Below are 16,051 nucleotides of genomic sequence, written 5' to 3' on the forward strand. Positions count from 1 at the left end.
ATCTTTTGCAAATTTTCCATATTTACTGTCCAAGTCAGACGAAGTCCAACTTCTATCACTGACAATGCTAACAAATACAGTACTTTCAAATAATTCAAATCAAATGCCCTGAATTGCCCAGCCAAGACGTATTGGCCAGATGGGAATCCACTGATATACGTAATAGAATAAGAAACCTTACCTAATCTAAGGATTCAATTGGACTTCCCAAAATATTGAAAATTCTCATGGAGAGCTGGTGAATAAATGAGAAAGAATAGGTGTTAGTTATAATTTTGACTGCTTCTCCTTTCTGTTTGATCCTTTGTTTTTTTTAAAATAGTCTTTATTGATTATTTACATTCAACACAAACAACATAGACAAACACTCACAAATATGAACCATAAAAAAACATATATATAGAAAAAATAAAAAATATAAAAATGTTTGATCCTTTCTTTTTATTCAACTCAGGCACTTGTCCATGCTGGCTCACTAATTGTTATTGCCACTGCAATCTGTTGTGGTTTTTAAAGCATTTTTAAGAAGCCAAGTATATTAGTTTCTTATAACTGCCCAAGATTAACTAAGCAATATGTTTTGCTATAATAGAAGGAGAAGCAAAAATTAAATTTGCATATTTTTAATGGATGAAATGAATGAACATCAAATTAAAAACAACTAATCCTGAGGTCTCCAAGGGCGTTTTTAAAAATAGCTCCATTTTATTATTTAAGATTAATATTGTTACATGTCAGAATGTAAAATATTTTATTTTAATCTCTTAGCTGCACACACACACACACACACACACACACACACACACACTGTCAGAGCTCCAGGTAACATCCAAAATTAAATCCAAGTCAAGGCATTTCTCAAATTTCCAACTTATTTCTGGTCATCCTGGCACCTCCACCAGAGAGCCCGAATCTGAGCTTCCCACCCCATTGAAAGTTCACATGCTTTGTCCCCCACCCACCAACCTGTCAAATTGCTCATTCAGGTTGTGCCAGCTTGGCAACTTCTTCCACATCCACCCAGGTGGTGGACATATGATGGCCTTGAACTTCTTGAAATAATGCCTTGTGGCTCCATGTGTTCCCTCATGAAATCATCCCTCCCAAGTTCCCATAAACATCAGGCCTTCTATAGATAATGTGGCAAGCTGTTGATTTATCCCCAACTTCTGTACCTTCTCTGGCTTGACACACATTCATGGGAGTTGTGGGGAGATAAGGTCAACAGAAGCAGAAAAAGTTATAATCTTGATGTCCCAAAAATATATATTTCTCCATTCTAATTGATATGAAACTAATTTCCAACAAGGAGGGATCTATTTAGCATCCTCTTTCGCCAGCTGTTACTATTAAAGGAAGAGCCATATATTGGCTGGCTTTGATGTCTGTAGATGAGTGGTGCTTTTCTTTTTATCTGGAAGCCCTGAAACACTGCTGCTGTTCAATTCTTTGGCTTTGTTTATGACAAGGATGTACTGTTCAGGGCTGTAAATTGCATTGTGTTTTCTGTCATGCATTAAATTTAGAGTCAGTCTGTGGTTTTAAGGTTTCATGCCACGCTTGAAGAAATCTGTTTGGTTTTTTGCCGCAAAATTATTTGAGTATCACTTGCTGTACCAATTGGATTTTGTAATTTTAAATTCTGCAGGGGATTTTGAAGAGAAGAATGTGTTGTCGGAGAAAATAAATCCCAGAATATTTACCTAAATCTGCTTTTATAGATATTTTATTTAGTATGTCCTTTTTAAAAAAAATGTGTGAAAAAATGTGAACTTATATACTATACATGTATGCCCATGTTGTGATTGGTATTAGAGAGCTGTAGCCACTATTTATCTTATCCGGGTGGAAATTGTCCTTTCAGTTGAAAGCTTTTGTTTCTTGTTCTAAAAATAAAATTAATAAAAACTGTGTTTCTCATTGATGTAGAAAGAATACAATGGTTAGTTGACATTAGCCTTTTGAACTGCTTATGTATAAAATATAACCCCCTATTTGAAATAACCTTGTACAAGAAATAATATTTTTACTGGAGTTATATTTTACTGCTGTTTGTAATCCAGGCAGAACATGGGAGGGGCATTACCAATGTAAGACCAAAGTAATAACATCAATCTTTTTTTGGAATGTAGGTGGGTTTAAATGTCATTATGGCTTTGTGTACTTTTTAAAAACACGTAGGTATAATAACTGAGAATTATTCCTCCTTGCACTCCTAAGATAAACACAATGTTCAGTGGATCAATTTGTGTACCAACTTCAAGCTCTATATTATATGTAGCATCAGAAAACCTCATTCGATCCATTAGTCAGCCACCTGACATTTTTCCATTTCCAGGTCCAGGTTTTATAAACACTGCCAGGTTCATCTCACCCTTCTACCTTACTTACATTTTGCTAGGGCTAATTTGGTTGGGTAGAGCTTTTGCTATGCTTTTGATGGAATAGCAAAAGGTAACTCTTCAACAAAACATTTGGCAGAGGATCTGATAAGAAATTGAAATTTTTTTACAATATTCTATTAGTTGACTATGCATAACTAAGTTGAAGGAACTCACTGTGTAATTTGTACAGACACTTAACATGTCTCAGTGGTTTTAGAGCCTGGATTTTTGAGTGACTTCCATAGAGTTTAGTCATATATATTGGTTTGCAGGTATAACACTTAGCCATGTGTCTTAACTAAGCCATCCTGTAAACTAATGGAAAATTCTTTCTCAGACAGCTTTTCCACCTACATATATGGGCAGGGTCATAGAATCCCAGTTTGTCCAAGTAGCCCTCCCGTCCAAAAAAATCTTACATGAAATAGGGCTGAGAAGACTATTCCAAGTAGTAATGCTTAGTAAGCATAGAACGCTGACTGCTTTTTATAGAAGAGAAAGGTGCTTAATATGATGGACAATATGAAAGGATCAGGAGTGGTTGAGGATAACTTTAGATGATGAGTATGAGGCAGTAGGAGGCAAATGTCTCTTTTGTACTGAAACCAAAATGTGACCAGAAAAGGAGAATCTGGTTTCCTTCTGTTTCTCTTCATAGTGGGGTGAGGGAAGAGTAAAATATAAGAGGCACTCTCTTACACTAGGTAGTTCATTTTTTGTTGGTTTCTTTCTCAGGCCTGTCCAGATTTCTCAGCTTTTACACCCAATATTAACTGAGTATTGCATTTGAATTTCTTTGGGTTGTGTCAAAGATAAAGAAGGCCAGCAATTATGGTATATCAAGGGGGGTGGGGTGGATAATAAATGTTGGAGCAATGACAGTCTATGATACCAGATTCATATAAATATAACTAGCATTATAATCTGATTTTCACATTGTTCATAGAGGATTACAGTCACTCATGCCCTCATCACCTTGAGGTTTGATTATTGCAGTGATCTCTACATGGTGCTACTTTTGAAGAATGCAGGTAGTACAAAATGCAGCACTGCGAGCTATCATGGGCCTTCCAAGATCCCATGCCCATGTCTCATCAACACTCTGAGAGCTGCATTGGCTGCCGACTAGTCTCCAAATGCAATTGTTGGTTATGACCTATAAAACCAACCCTACCTGGCTTATGGCTAGATTACTTACAGGACCGCCTTCTGCCTCAAGTATCCCAGCGGCCTCTTAGGTCCCACAGAGTTGGCCTTCTCCAGGTCTCATTTGCCAAGCAATGCCGCCTGGCAGGGCCTAAGGGAACAGCCCACCCTATGGCAGCCCCAGCTCTCTGGATCAACTCCCTCCGGGGATTTGCACCGCCCCCACCCTCCTGGCCTCCTGTTTGAGTGTTATGTTTACCTCCAGCCAATGTATATGGAATGAATGTGGATGACTGGTTTTAAGCATTGTTTTATATTAGATTTCTTATACATTGTATTTTTTATTTATTTTGCTGTGAGCAGCCCTGAGTCTGCAGAGAAGGGCAGTATAGAAATCTAAATAATAATAATAATAATAATAATAATAATAATAATAATAATAATAATAACAACAACAACAACAACAACAACAAAACAATAATAATAATAATAATAATAATAATAATAATAATAATAATAATAATAATAATAAACCTTAGCAAACTTCATGTCATGTGGAGCTTCCAGATTCTTCCCCCACTTAAGAGAACCATATATGAAATCAGGACTTCCAATGGATCAGTTTTGTTATTTCAAACTATGGTGTGGCATGTGATTCAGACAAGAGTCTTTAAGTCGCCCTCCTTAAACTAAAGCCCAATGTAAATTCTGAAGTACAGTATTCATGTTATCAATATTACACTTATAAACCAAAATTTTAAATCACCCAAAGATGTGATCTCATTCAATATATGAATGCAGTTTTCTCCTGTCTCCATCCACTAAATATGTTGGGCATATGGTTAGCAGTAGCTGGGAGTTATTATTATTTATTTAATGCACTATATTGATATGCCCCCTCTTGAAGCTGTAAGCAGAAGTAAAAACATAGTCTTTAAAATGATGTTGAATAATAAAGCTTTATTCCTATTATTATTGAAAATGAAAAATTAGTGTTTGAAAATACATACCAGAAAGGCCTGAGTGAAGAATGGCGTCTTCAGTGGGTATTTAAAATATGTTAGAGTAGCTGCATCTCCAATTTGGGGTGTAAGGGAGAGCTTACGAGAACATAGTTGCCTCCACGAGCAGAAAGAAGATGGCATTTAACAGTCCTTTGTAGATATAACAGAATTGTTGGAATTAAGTCCCAACACATCTAAAGGGCACTAAACTGGAGAAGACACCTTAACTGTTGCTGTTTAAGATATAATTATAATAATGAGAGCACTGTGTTGATCTTGTGGGAAATTTTGGATTCCTTCTTTCAAAATGTATTTGTTTGTTGTTGACCTTGTTACGCTTGTATAACTTCCAAAGAAAGTTCTCTTATTCAAAGCCAGTCAGGTTTCTTTTCACAGTTTCTTTCCAAAACTCAAAGAGAGAACATTGCAAATGTGCAAGTTTTCTTGAGCCAATGTTGATTAATGTATTCTAAACTTGCCATTTCTTTTGAACTTAAAATATGTACATGTTAATCAGTTTCTTTTCTTCCTCCCCTCGTCTCCTGTGATGTCCTGTTGTGTTTCCTCATGGAACTGAAGGAGCCAACCAAAGGTAAAAGATTTTTTTATAATACTGTGCAGCATAGGGTGGAGAATTGTGTTCAATTCTTTGCCAAAATATTTCCTGTCTACCCTCAGCCTGGTGAGATTTGATCTGCCAAATTGCAGACAGCCGGTAGTCAGCAGAAATAGCCTGCAGTACTGCATTCTAACCCTGTACCATAAATATAAACATTTATGTTTATAATGTATTTCTTGTTTATATCTCTGCAGGTGTTTGCCTATGATCACTGCTTCTGGTCTATGGATGAAACTAACAAAGAAAAATATGCAGGTATCATTGTAACTAGTCTGGTGGGAGGAAAATTGGCAATCATTTGTCAAAGGAGTTAGAAGGTTTAAAGATTGTATCCAGAACATTTCCAACACATTTCTAGAAGAAAATAAATAATTTTTAGGACCAGCATCAGGTCTCCCCCCTTTCCCCCAAAGACTCTCAATCCTTTTTCTGAAGAGCTATCAGTTGTGATTTCCCTCTATTATAAAACACAACAGTTAGAATACACCAAGTTACTTTTGCATTATTATCATACAAAAGAGAACAAATATTTTTTATATTATTATCATATAAAAGAGAACAAAAGCAAGGAACAATCCAAACAAAACAGAAGAAGAAGATGTAGTCTTTATATACCCACATCCTGGAACTTACAAAGGACAGATTGTTAGATGTAGACAGCATGTTAAACCCTAAATTCAAGTTAACAAAGCAGTTTTTGCATGTTCATAATATCTTATGCCTAATATATATATATCATGACCCTATAACATTCCAAATCCCTAATTATTCAGTCTCATTTTTGCCCAATTCTGTGGTCTGAGATTTAATCAATTAACCATAAAGACTAAAAACAGGAAAAGGTTCAGATTCCTGTTTAATTAATGAAGGTCATCAATTTCTTACCCAAATGAATTGCACAAAATGGTTGTGAATATAAAACTGAATAACCCCTATAGATAAGGTTCTTGGGGGAGGGGGGTCGTGGGGAGGTTTGCCTTGAATTTAAATAGCAATAAAAATAATGGGTCTAGTTTTCTTGAGGCCAGAAAGGTTTTTCTTTTTTATAAGATATACTTCAATATGATTCATCCAGTGCTGGTTAAAGACAGAGCAACTCCAAAGGAAGTTACTGGATACCTTGGTCTAGTTAAGATGAGTATCTGCTCTATGCTTTCCATTGTGGGTAGCTCCATTGATTTTGGACGCACATGAAAAGCATGAGATGTTTTCACACATTAGAAGTGTTTGAAGCTTTTGAGAGTTTGAACAAAGGTATTTTTTTTAATTCTTCCTCTCCTCCCCCCCCCCCCCCCCAAATAATTTGAAAGTTTTTGTTCTAATTTTAGGTCAAGATGTTGTTTTCAAGTGCCTTGGTGAGAACATTCTCCAGAATGCCTTTGAAGGTTATAATGCGTGCATTTTTGCCTATGGACAGACCGGTAAGCATTAGTAAGGAGATGTCAGATGCATCAACCAATAGCGTTTTGAGTATTTTCATGTTCAAATGCTGGACCTGGGTGCAACTAGGTAGGCAGTTGATTCATAACAGTATGCAACACCAAAAGCAAGTTATTCCCAACTTACAGACCGCCAAGGATTTTTTCCCTAAGCCTTAGTATACTGTAGAAATTAGTAAGACCAAAATGACAGAATAAGGATGAGCTGCGGTGGTGCAGTGGTTAGAGTGCAGTACTGCAGACTATTTCTGCTGACTGCTGATTGCCAGCAGTATGGCAGTTCAAGTCCTATCGGCTCAAGGTTGACTCAGCCTTCTATCCTTCCGAGGTGGGTAAAATGAGGACCCAGATTGTTGGGGTCAATATGCTTAGAGAGGGCTGTGAAGCACTGTTAAGCAGTATATAAGTCTAAGTGCTATTGCTCTTTTAAGAATCAAAATTAAATTCTCATTAATAAAACTGAAATCTTTCTGGATCAAATTGATTTACTTCTATGAGGAGGAAAACTATTTCCCTGAGTCTCTACAAGACTCCAGCTATCGTTTTTGATGCTTAACTCCACCAGAAGAAAGCTGAAAATTTGATCTCACCTACTTAGAAGTTATTATCAGCCACAATCATTGCAACTTCAGCAGATGACATGGCTTCCCAAATCAACACAGACTTTGTGGAAATGTTACAGTGGATTTCAATCATCTTGCAGTGTGTGCCTCTCCATTCTTCCTCCATACTCTGGGTCCTTGGTTTCCAAATGAGATGCAAAGGTTTCCACAGTCTATGTTGATTTGGGGAGCCATGTCATCTGCTGGTATTGGTCCACTGTAAGAACATAAGAAGAGCCATGCTGAATCAGGCCAAAGCCCATCGAGTCCAGCATTCTGTGTCACACAGTGGCCCAACAATTGTCCTTGGGGATCTTGAGCAGAAAGAAAAGGCAAGACCCTTCCTTTCCCCTGACCCCCAATAAATGGTACTCAAGGGACTCCTGCCTGCCTCAACCAACATAGAGGCGGCACATGGACATCCGTTTCAGTAACCACCGATACACTTGACATCCATGAATCTGTCTAATCCTGCCTTGAAGCTATCAAGGCTGGCAGTAGTCACAACCAATGACCCTCTGGGTGAAGAAATATTTCCCTTGATTTGTCCTCACTTTCTCACTGTGCTTCATTAAGTCCAGGGTCAATTCAGCCATCTTAGCAGGAGATATTGGAGCACTTCATGTTTCCTTCCACAGATGAGCTTTATGGGGATGCTGACTTCATTTTCCAGCAGGACTTGTCACCTGCCCACACTGCCAAAAGCAGAAAGATGAGAGACATGAGACCGAACAATGCAGAAGAGCTGAAGACCTCTACTGAAGCATCCTGGTCTTCTATAGCACCTCAGCAGTGGCACAGGCTGATAGCTTCCATGCCACACAACATTGAGGCAGTAATTACTGCAAAAGGGACTCAAACCAACTCCTGAGTCTCAGTAGAAGGACAGCATAAAAATTGAATGAATGAATGAATGAATGAATGAATGAATGCTGAGTACATATGAATGTTTATACTTTTCAGAAGTCCAATATTGTTCTATATACAATCCTTGTTTTATTGATTGCATGTAATATTCTAATTTTCTGAGATTGTGGATTTGGGGTTTTTATGACCTTTACCCCATAATGATTACAATCAAATCATAGCTTGAATTATCTTGCCTTGCATGTAATGAGTCTCTCTCATATATTACATTTCACCTCTTAAGTTGCATTACTAAAATAAATGAACTTTTGCACTATATTATAATTTTTCAAGTTTCACCTATATATAACAAACAAAAGAGCTGTAGATCCAGGATAATATTGGTTATGCAGGGATGTAACCAGATATAACCCTTATTTATCCACGGTTTGATTCTTTTCCACATTAAGCAGATAAGCATCTCCTACCAGTGGTGTAACTGACCTGGGTATAACAGCACAAGGTTACAGTGCTCCAACTCAACTGTGCAATTTGACCAACCAGGATTTTTTTTTTCCTGTGATGTCAGAGAAATCAAGATAGTTATAGTAATTTATTTATCCACCTCAGTCCATAAATTCAATTAGACTTGGTTTATAGAACTGTAACCCTTTATTTACACTCCGTAGCCAAGGCATGAAATATCTGCTGCAATATTTGAAAAGGAACTCTTTCCCATGAATTCAGATTATTATTATTATTGTTGTTGTTGTTGTTGTTATTATTATTATTATTATTATTTATTAGACTTGTATGCCGAATAATAATTTTGCTTCGTCTTTTCATCACTAATAATGGAAGAGTTACCTAAATCTGCTTGTAGATTTATTTATAAAGGTCCTAGGTAAGACTTAACCGGCTTTCCTGCTGTTTTTTATTTCTTTTAAAAATGTTTTTCTTTCCCTTTTATGCAGGATCTGGAAAATCCTACACAATGATGGGCACCGCTGATGAACCTGGATTAATACCTCGCCTCTGTAGCAGTCTCTTTGAAAGAGCCCAGCAAGAGGAGAGCGAAGAGCAGAGTTTTAAGGTGGAAGTATCCTACATGGAGATTTATAATGAGAAAGTCAGAGATCTCCTGGACCCAAAGGGGTAAGGAAGGTTTTTTGGGAACACCGAGATTGCAGGCAACCCAGTAATCATTTGATGGGAGTGGAAGTCTCCCTCTTCTGCATTCCTCACAAGATCAACATGCATTCCTCCAGAACAAAACCAGTAATTTTTGTTTCTCAGTATCTGCCTTCCCTCCGTAATTAAATATATGTTTTGCATGCAGAAAGAGCTATATTTTATTCTAAGCCTCCCTATATAGGCTAGAAAAGCAACAGCAATAACACTTAGATTTATATACCGCTTTACATTGCTTTACAGCCCTCTCTAAGCGGTTTAGAGACCCAGCATATTGCCCCCAACAATCTGGATCCTATTTTACCTACCTAAGAAGGATGTAAGGCCAAGTCAACCTTGGGCCTGGGGAGGATTCAAACTGCCAAATTGCAGGTAGCCGGCTGTCAGCAGAAGTAGCCTACTACCACCATGCCACCATGGCTCTTGAAAGAGTCTTCATTGGAATTTAAGAGAGCCACTCTCTTTTCCTTCACCACGATAACTCAACTAGGTGAATCTATACTGTGACTCACTATATGGGAGGGGTACAAATCTTCAAGTAGCTCTCTGCCCGCCTCCCAAAAAAATTCTTAAGGTCTTGCTGAATACCGAAATAGACAGGATTCTAGCATTCCTAGACAAGGTTTATTAACACATTTTCTTTACTCATTTTACTTTTTTCAAAATAAAGTTTTGATTTACTTCTAAGGGTCTGCTGGGTTTTCCCCCCAAAAATAGTGTTGATAGTTTTGCTGCTGATCCTAGGTGTAAAGGATTTCTTGTATTTCAATGAAATTAGTGGTCCAACTAGGAGGTCCATGATAAGGTTCTCCCATATTTCCTTTAAAAAGTTATTGGTAGATGGAGCCCAGGCTAAATTGGATTTGTCATCCTGACTCTTTTCTCTTAACTGTACTCAACAATTGTTGGGGAGGGAAACATAGTTATCTTAAATATTTGAGTAGGCTTTTCAATTTCAACATCATCTCAGGGAAGTTTAAGGTAAAAAAATCTGTTAAATGTTTTAAATAAATATGTTGATTATTATCTTGATAATATTCAAATAGGATAGCCTCTGTTTTGTTTTCTTTCTTATCTTTGTGTGATAACATTTTTGTTGTTGATAATTTCACCTTGAAAAGGCTGAATTAATTCCCCCAAGCTGAACAGTGAAATTTGTCAGCCCAACAGAATCTTATATGCTGGACACAGTCCAGTCAAAATTGAAACCTCATTTGAGGTTAAGTGGAAAGGTCTAAGCAAGTGTGAATCAGCCTGACTCAGAAGTGCCTCACTGACAATAATGCATGGACAATATTGCCCATTTACATTCTGCAAATGTAACATCTTGTTCTATGCTTGCTTTCAAACAGGAGCCGTCAATCTTTAAAAGTCAGAGAGCACAGTGTTTACGGACCTTATGTAGATGGTCTTTCAAAACTAGCTGTTGCCAGTTACAAGGTAAAGAAATCCATTATAATAGGCTTACCTTACACAAGAAGAGTTTTTTCTCTGAACACCATCACTCTGCTAAACAAATAATTCCCTTACCACTGTCAAACTATTCACTAAGGCTACATTACTATTATTATTAATCTTTTCATCGTTCCTATCACCCATCTCCTTCTACTTTTGACTGCAATACTGTAACTTGTTGCTTGTATCCTTACAATTTATATTAATATTGATTGTTTCCCGATTGCTTATTTGTACCCTATGACAGTTATTTAGTGTTGTACCTTATGATTCTTGACAAATGTATTTTTTCTTTTATATACAGTGAGAGCATATGCACCGATGCCAAATTCCATGTGTGTCCAATCACACTTGGCCAATAAAGAATTCTAGTCTAGTCTAGTTTAGTCTAGTCTAGTTTAGCCTAGTTTAGTCTAGTCTAGTTCTAGTCTAGTCTAGGTCTAATCTAGTCTAGTCTAGTCTAGTCTAGTTCTAGTCTAGTTTAGTTTAGTCTAGTCTAGTCTAGTTCTAGCCTAATCTAGTCTAGTCTACTTCTAATCTAATCTAGTCTAGTCTAGTTCTAATCTAGTCTAGTCTAGATTATATTAGATTAATCTAGTCTAATCTAGTCTAGTTCTAGTCTAATCTAGTCTAGTTCTAGTCTAATCTAGTCTAGTCTAGTTCTAATCTAATCTGGCCTAGCCTAGCCTAGCCTAGCCTAGCCTAGCCTAGCCTAGCCTAGCCTAGCCTAGCCTAGCCTAGCCTAGCCTAGTCTAGTCTAGTCTAGTCTAGTCTAATAATGTTCAGTGGAATAGTTATCATAACCCAGCAATTTATATACTTCTTTTCTACAAGAAGATGTGTCTAAAACATCTTATAGAAAATAATAGCCAATCAGTTAAGATGTAACAACCCTAATCTGTTAACCTAGGATTTCTCAGCAAGCAAAATCACTAGCGCCCAACCAATTCCCCTTGCTAGTGATGTTCGCATAGGATCTCAGGAAAGGAAATGCAGGAATGAAGTCAGTGGAAGGGAAATGAAACCTCATGCTTTCCCCATCTTTTCCATGGTCTGTTCAGGATTGATGAGAGGGAGTTTCAGTAGACTTTAAGAGATCTTGGACCGATTGATCTGTCTGGCCTAGTGATCCTAGTGCTTGGTTAGCAATAGCTTTCCAAGATTAATGGTAGAAGTCACTTGCACATTTTTGTAACAGAAGATACTTGTCCAGTGCTGTATTTTAAGATTAAATTTGAGATTCCGTAAAGGCAAACCTTTAACAATTGAGGTCCAGCAGCACTAGAAGCAAAGATAAAATGTTATTTGAAATACCATTATCTTGTTTTTAATATCTTTGCTGTATCTGTACAACCAATATCTTTCCACCCGCAGTGTCCTTGCACTTATGAACTGGCCTTTAGGAAGCTCCCATCCTTGAAATGTTTATAACTCTGTAGCTAATGAGGCATACTAACATTATTTGTTTGCCCCCATCTTCATTTCTGCCATATAAACCTTGCAGGCGTTAAGGTCCTGTAGCGCTGCAGAAATCTGCTGAATTGCAACTTGTCTGCAACCAACATTGCTACATTAGTTGATAGTGGAAGATATTTTAATCTGTTGCATTCTAGTGGAAATCAGAATGAGAAGGCATCTATAAAACTATAATCTTGGAGGATCAGCTCTGATTTCATAACCCAGCTCCTAGTTGACCTGGCTGGCTTGGAAAGTTACGAAGGGGTGCAGTTGGTTAACATTTGAATGGGGGACTATTTGAATGGGAAAGATCATGCTCTCTACAAGGGGCTACCTCTGAAGAGTGTTTGGAAACTTCAGATCGTGCAGAATACGGCCGCGCGAGCAGTCATGGTTCTTCCCAGATATGCCCATGTTTCATCAACACTCCGCGGCCTGCATTGGTTGCCAATTAATTTCCGGACACAATTCAAAGTGTCGGACCAGAATACCTACAGGACTGCCTTCTGCCGCATGAATCCCAGCGGCTGATTAGGTCCCACAGAGTTGGCCTTCTCCGGGTCCTGTCGACTAAGCAATGTCGTCTGGTGGGCCCTAGGGGAAGAGCCTTCTTTGTGTCGGCTCCAGTCCTCTGGAATAAACTGTGTCGGCCCCTCTGGAATCAACTCCCCCGGAGATTCGAACTGCCCCCACCCTCCTCGCCTTCCTCAAGACCCTGAAGACCTATCTATGTCGCCAGGCATAGGGCAATTAATGTATCCCCTTCTCTGACCATTAAGAGTTATGTGTGGTTATAGTTTTAAATACTGTATTAGATTTGTATTGTACTGTTTTATTGCTGTTGTGAGCCACCCCGAGTCTTCCAAGAGGGGCAGCCTACAAGTCTAACAAATTACTATTAAAATTATTATTATTATCACCTGTAAAAACACCTGAGAAGGAGGCAGTTAGGTATTTCCATTTAAACTACCCGGAAAGGGTATATATGTGATGGCTCTGTGGTTAAAGACACAGTGGTAGAAGATAAGGTTCGAGATCCGAGTGCTCATTTAGCAGTTTGAAAGCATTCAAATGCAAGTAAATAAATAGGTATCACTTCGGTGAGAAGGTAACAGCATTCTGTGCACCTTGGTGTATAGTTATGACCCTGGAAATGTCTTTGGACAACACTGGCTCCCTTGGCTAATAGACAGAGATGAACACCATCCCCTAGAGTTGGAAATGACTGGACAGGGGAAATCCTTACCTTTAAATTACCTGGATGTTTTCATGAAGTCATCAGGAGATTTTTATCTTTGCCTTTAAAAGAAGAAGAGAAAGAGCTTGCAAAACTGGTTTAGCGAGTAATTATGGTAGGTTTGTTTGCAGAACTTTAGCTATAACCTCAAGAGTCTGAGAATGTTTGCACTTCAACAGACTAACTTGGGACTCACCAAAAACCCAAGTCAAAAACACAAGGAAATATATTACACAGAGTATGAATCACAACTCCTGTTCAGCACTTGTGCTCTGTTGCAAACCAAAAGCCCTTCCCCCAACTCCAGTGTAAATTTAAAGCAAATTTGCACATAGTATTTTGATTATGGGTAAATTTTTCTATTTGTAACTTAGAATTTGAATACTGTTTTTTTTTTGCTAGATTAAATGTAAGTTTTATTAGTTGACTTTTGCAGTAAACGTGCTGAGTAGTCTAACATAATGAAGCCATCTCATAAAATCATTGAAAATGACCTCTAAGGTCAATTAATGGGTCGCTTTGGTACTGTATGCTCCAGAGACCTCTGCTTAAAAGCCTCCAATACAGGAAAGCCCACCACTTTCTAAAGCCATCTGTCTTGGTTTCTCTCAACTCACCCTGCAACAGAGTAATAATAATGATGCTAATCTACTACATAAAGCTGTTGTAAGTTTTAATGAATGATTATATCTTAAGCATGCATCTATGCACACGCATACATTGTGTCTTACCATTGAAAGTTTCAGTAGGATAATTTCTCTTATTTAAGTAAGGAAGTTTAATGTACTGAATGCAAGCAAGACCCAAATAGTTTGATCAAATACTTCCATTTTAGCTGAAGATTTGTATATGTCTTAATGAAAATACTAAGCAAAATTGTAACCAGGGATCATCAGACCTTTCTCCTAGAGGTCTCTAAACAAATGGTTTTTGGAACATGTTGAAATGCTCAGTGAGAGAGAAGACATATATTGACTAAATGTTTATGTAGATTCTCAGTCATCCAGGTTTTTCAGTTCTGATTGAATGGTGGGGGATGGAAGGATTTATATTCCCTTGCTGTCATAGCCACAGTTAAACCTCCAAGCGACTCTCAGAAGGAGTGCTAATGACCAGATAGTGTAAATCTTTCTATTCCCTACCAGTCAGAACTGAAGAAGCTCCTTGGATGAGAAGGGAAACATCTTCAAGGAAAAACAAAGTCCAGTTGCGTCTTAAAAAAGTATATTTGGGAGGTCTTTGAATAGATGATTTCTAAGATTTCTTTTGAATCTGTGATTCCAGAATAGATGAGTGTGCACCCATGCCTATTAGAGATGTGGGTGGTTAGAGATTCCATGTCACAGAACATGTTTGCTTGAAGTTCCCTAATCTTTATTGTACAAATCTAATGCCACTCTAAATGCAAAGTACCCAAATCCTTTTGAAAAATGCTGAATTTATTGGTACAACCTATAGCCCTATAGCAACAGCCTGATGACTGAAGATAATTAAAATATTTTACTTGCTGTCAAATAATACTTTAATTATCTAGACATGTTATTTTTCTGATGTGGGTCACCAACTTTTCAGACCTCAGGGTCCACTAAATTTATAATTTTAAATCTTATGGACCACTAATATGAATTTTTAAAAAGATCAATAGTATTCAGCGTAATATAAAAAAATGAAATAATTTTTCTGCGGACCACCATAATTTTCTCACAGACCACCAGTGGTCCATGGACCACCTGTTTGTGACCACTGATTTAGGATATACCAGGGAATTATAAAACCATGATTTATGTAGAACAATAAGATCTTGTTATACTCACTGAACATAGCATTCTCTAACCTCTTGACAAAACCAAGATTTCAGTGACATGGGCGCCACATTAAGCTGTGGTTTGTTTCAATTATGGTTTGTTGATTGAGCCACATGGCTTAGTTCAGCTCTCAAGTTGTGCATGAACTTCACTGAAACACAATATGTTTTGTGATTCTTTTATTTAGGATATAGAGTCTTTGATGTCCGAAGGCAATAAATCTCGTACAGTTGCTGCAACAAACATGAATGAAGAGAGCAGTCGATCACATGCGGTTTTCAAAATTATCCTCACACACATATTGTATGATGTAAAGTCAGGGGTAAGTTCTGCAATTTGCAGTGCATATAAATAACAGAGATCTATTTAAAAAAAACAATGAAAAAAGGAGTTTTATAAATGCCATATCAAAACAAATATTTTTGTCAGAATTTTACTCCTATTTTGTTTGCTTTTAGGATAGATCTTGTTACTGCGGTCCTCAGATGGCCTTCACCTCATACTCTTATTAGCGCTAGCATTTTGGTCTAAGGTCAGAGGTTTGTGACCCCAGATCCCCAACCTCCTTATGAGAGGTTGCACAAACTTTCTAGGAGCAATAGTGCTATTTACTTAAAGCCAAGATTTTAAAAAAAATAACGTGGGATATGCTTTTAGGTTGCAATCTCAAATCTTTTAATGTTAGGCAGAGTTGCTGTTCTCTAAAGTTTGTTTGGGATATATGAAGATTATTCATGTATGAAAAGTGATTCATCTGGAAGTTTCAATGTTATCCAAACCAGTGAAGGGATGCAAAATATTTTACTACCACACTGTGGGTGTGGCTTGCCAATCATGTGACCAGGTGGGAGTGGCTTGATTATCA

General features: G+C 37.6%; 1 protein-coding gene across 2 annotated transcripts in view; it reads left to right on the top strand.

The window, feature by feature from the left end:
• Window positions 1-16,051, top strand: part of KIF13B (kinesin family member 13B) — a 216,027-nt gene that overhangs the window by 68,166 nt on the left and 131,810 nt on the right. For both annotated transcript variants that reach the window (XM_070734859.1, XM_070734861.1), the window contains exons 3-8: window positions 5,114-5,126; window positions 5,348-5,408; window positions 6,482-6,574; window positions 9,015-9,195; window positions 10,584-10,671; window positions 15,374-15,508. In XM_070734859.1, coding sequence (XP_070590960.1) covers window positions 5,114-5,126; window positions 5,348-5,408; window positions 6,482-6,574; window positions 9,015-9,195; window positions 10,584-10,671; window positions 15,374-15,508 — 571 coding nt within the window. The remainder of the gene's footprint in view (window positions 1-5,113; window positions 5,127-5,347; window positions 5,409-6,481; window positions 6,575-9,014; window positions 9,196-10,583; window positions 10,672-15,373; window positions 15,509-16,051) is intronic.

Source organism: Erythrolamprus reginae, chromosome 1, assembly GCF_031021105.1.
Source record: "Erythrolamprus reginae isolate rEryReg1 chromosome 1, rEryReg1.hap1, whole genome shotgun sequence".
In the NCBI taxonomy this organism is placed as follows: Eukaryota; Metazoa; Chordata; class Lepidosauria; order Squamata; family Dipsadidae; genus Erythrolamprus; species Erythrolamprus reginae.